Source organism: Apaloderma vittatum, unplaced genomic scaffold (genome assembly GCF_000703405.1).
Source record: "Apaloderma vittatum isolate BGI_N311 unplaced genomic scaffold, ASM70340v1 scaffold26896, whole genome shotgun sequence".
NCBI lineage: Eukaryota > Metazoa > Chordata > Aves > Trogoniformes > Trogonidae > Apaloderma > Apaloderma vittatum.
The window spans coordinates 1-213 of NW_009722676.1; the positions used below are offsets into that span (position 1 = coordinate 1).

At 62.9% G+C, this 213-nt stretch overlaps 1 protein-coding gene across 1 annotated transcript in view; it reads left to right on the forward strand.

Moving 5' to 3' along the window:
* Positions 1-5: 5 nt before the first annotated feature.
* Positions 6-213, forward strand: part of LOC104275799 (neurogenic locus notch homolog protein 1-like) — a gene marked incomplete at both ends in the record, with an annotated part of 6569 nt that continues 6361 nt past the window's right edge. Inside the window, 1 exon segment of the mRNA XM_009871849.1 lies at positions 6-129. Coding sequence (XP_009870151.1) covers positions 6-129 — 124 coding nt within the window.

Genomic DNA, 213 nt, shown 5'->3' on the forward strand with positions numbered 1-213 from the left:
AGCCTGGCTACACCGGCCACCGCTGCGACATCAACATCAACGAGTGCCAGAGCCAGCCCTGCAAAAATGGGGGGACCTGCCAGGACAGGAACAACGCCTACAACTGCCTCTGCCTCAAAGGGACCACGGGTGAGCGCAGAGGACCTTCTAGGGGCTCCACATGGCTTGGCCACGGAGCATGGCACACCAGTCCCGTCCCCCTCCCTGAGCACA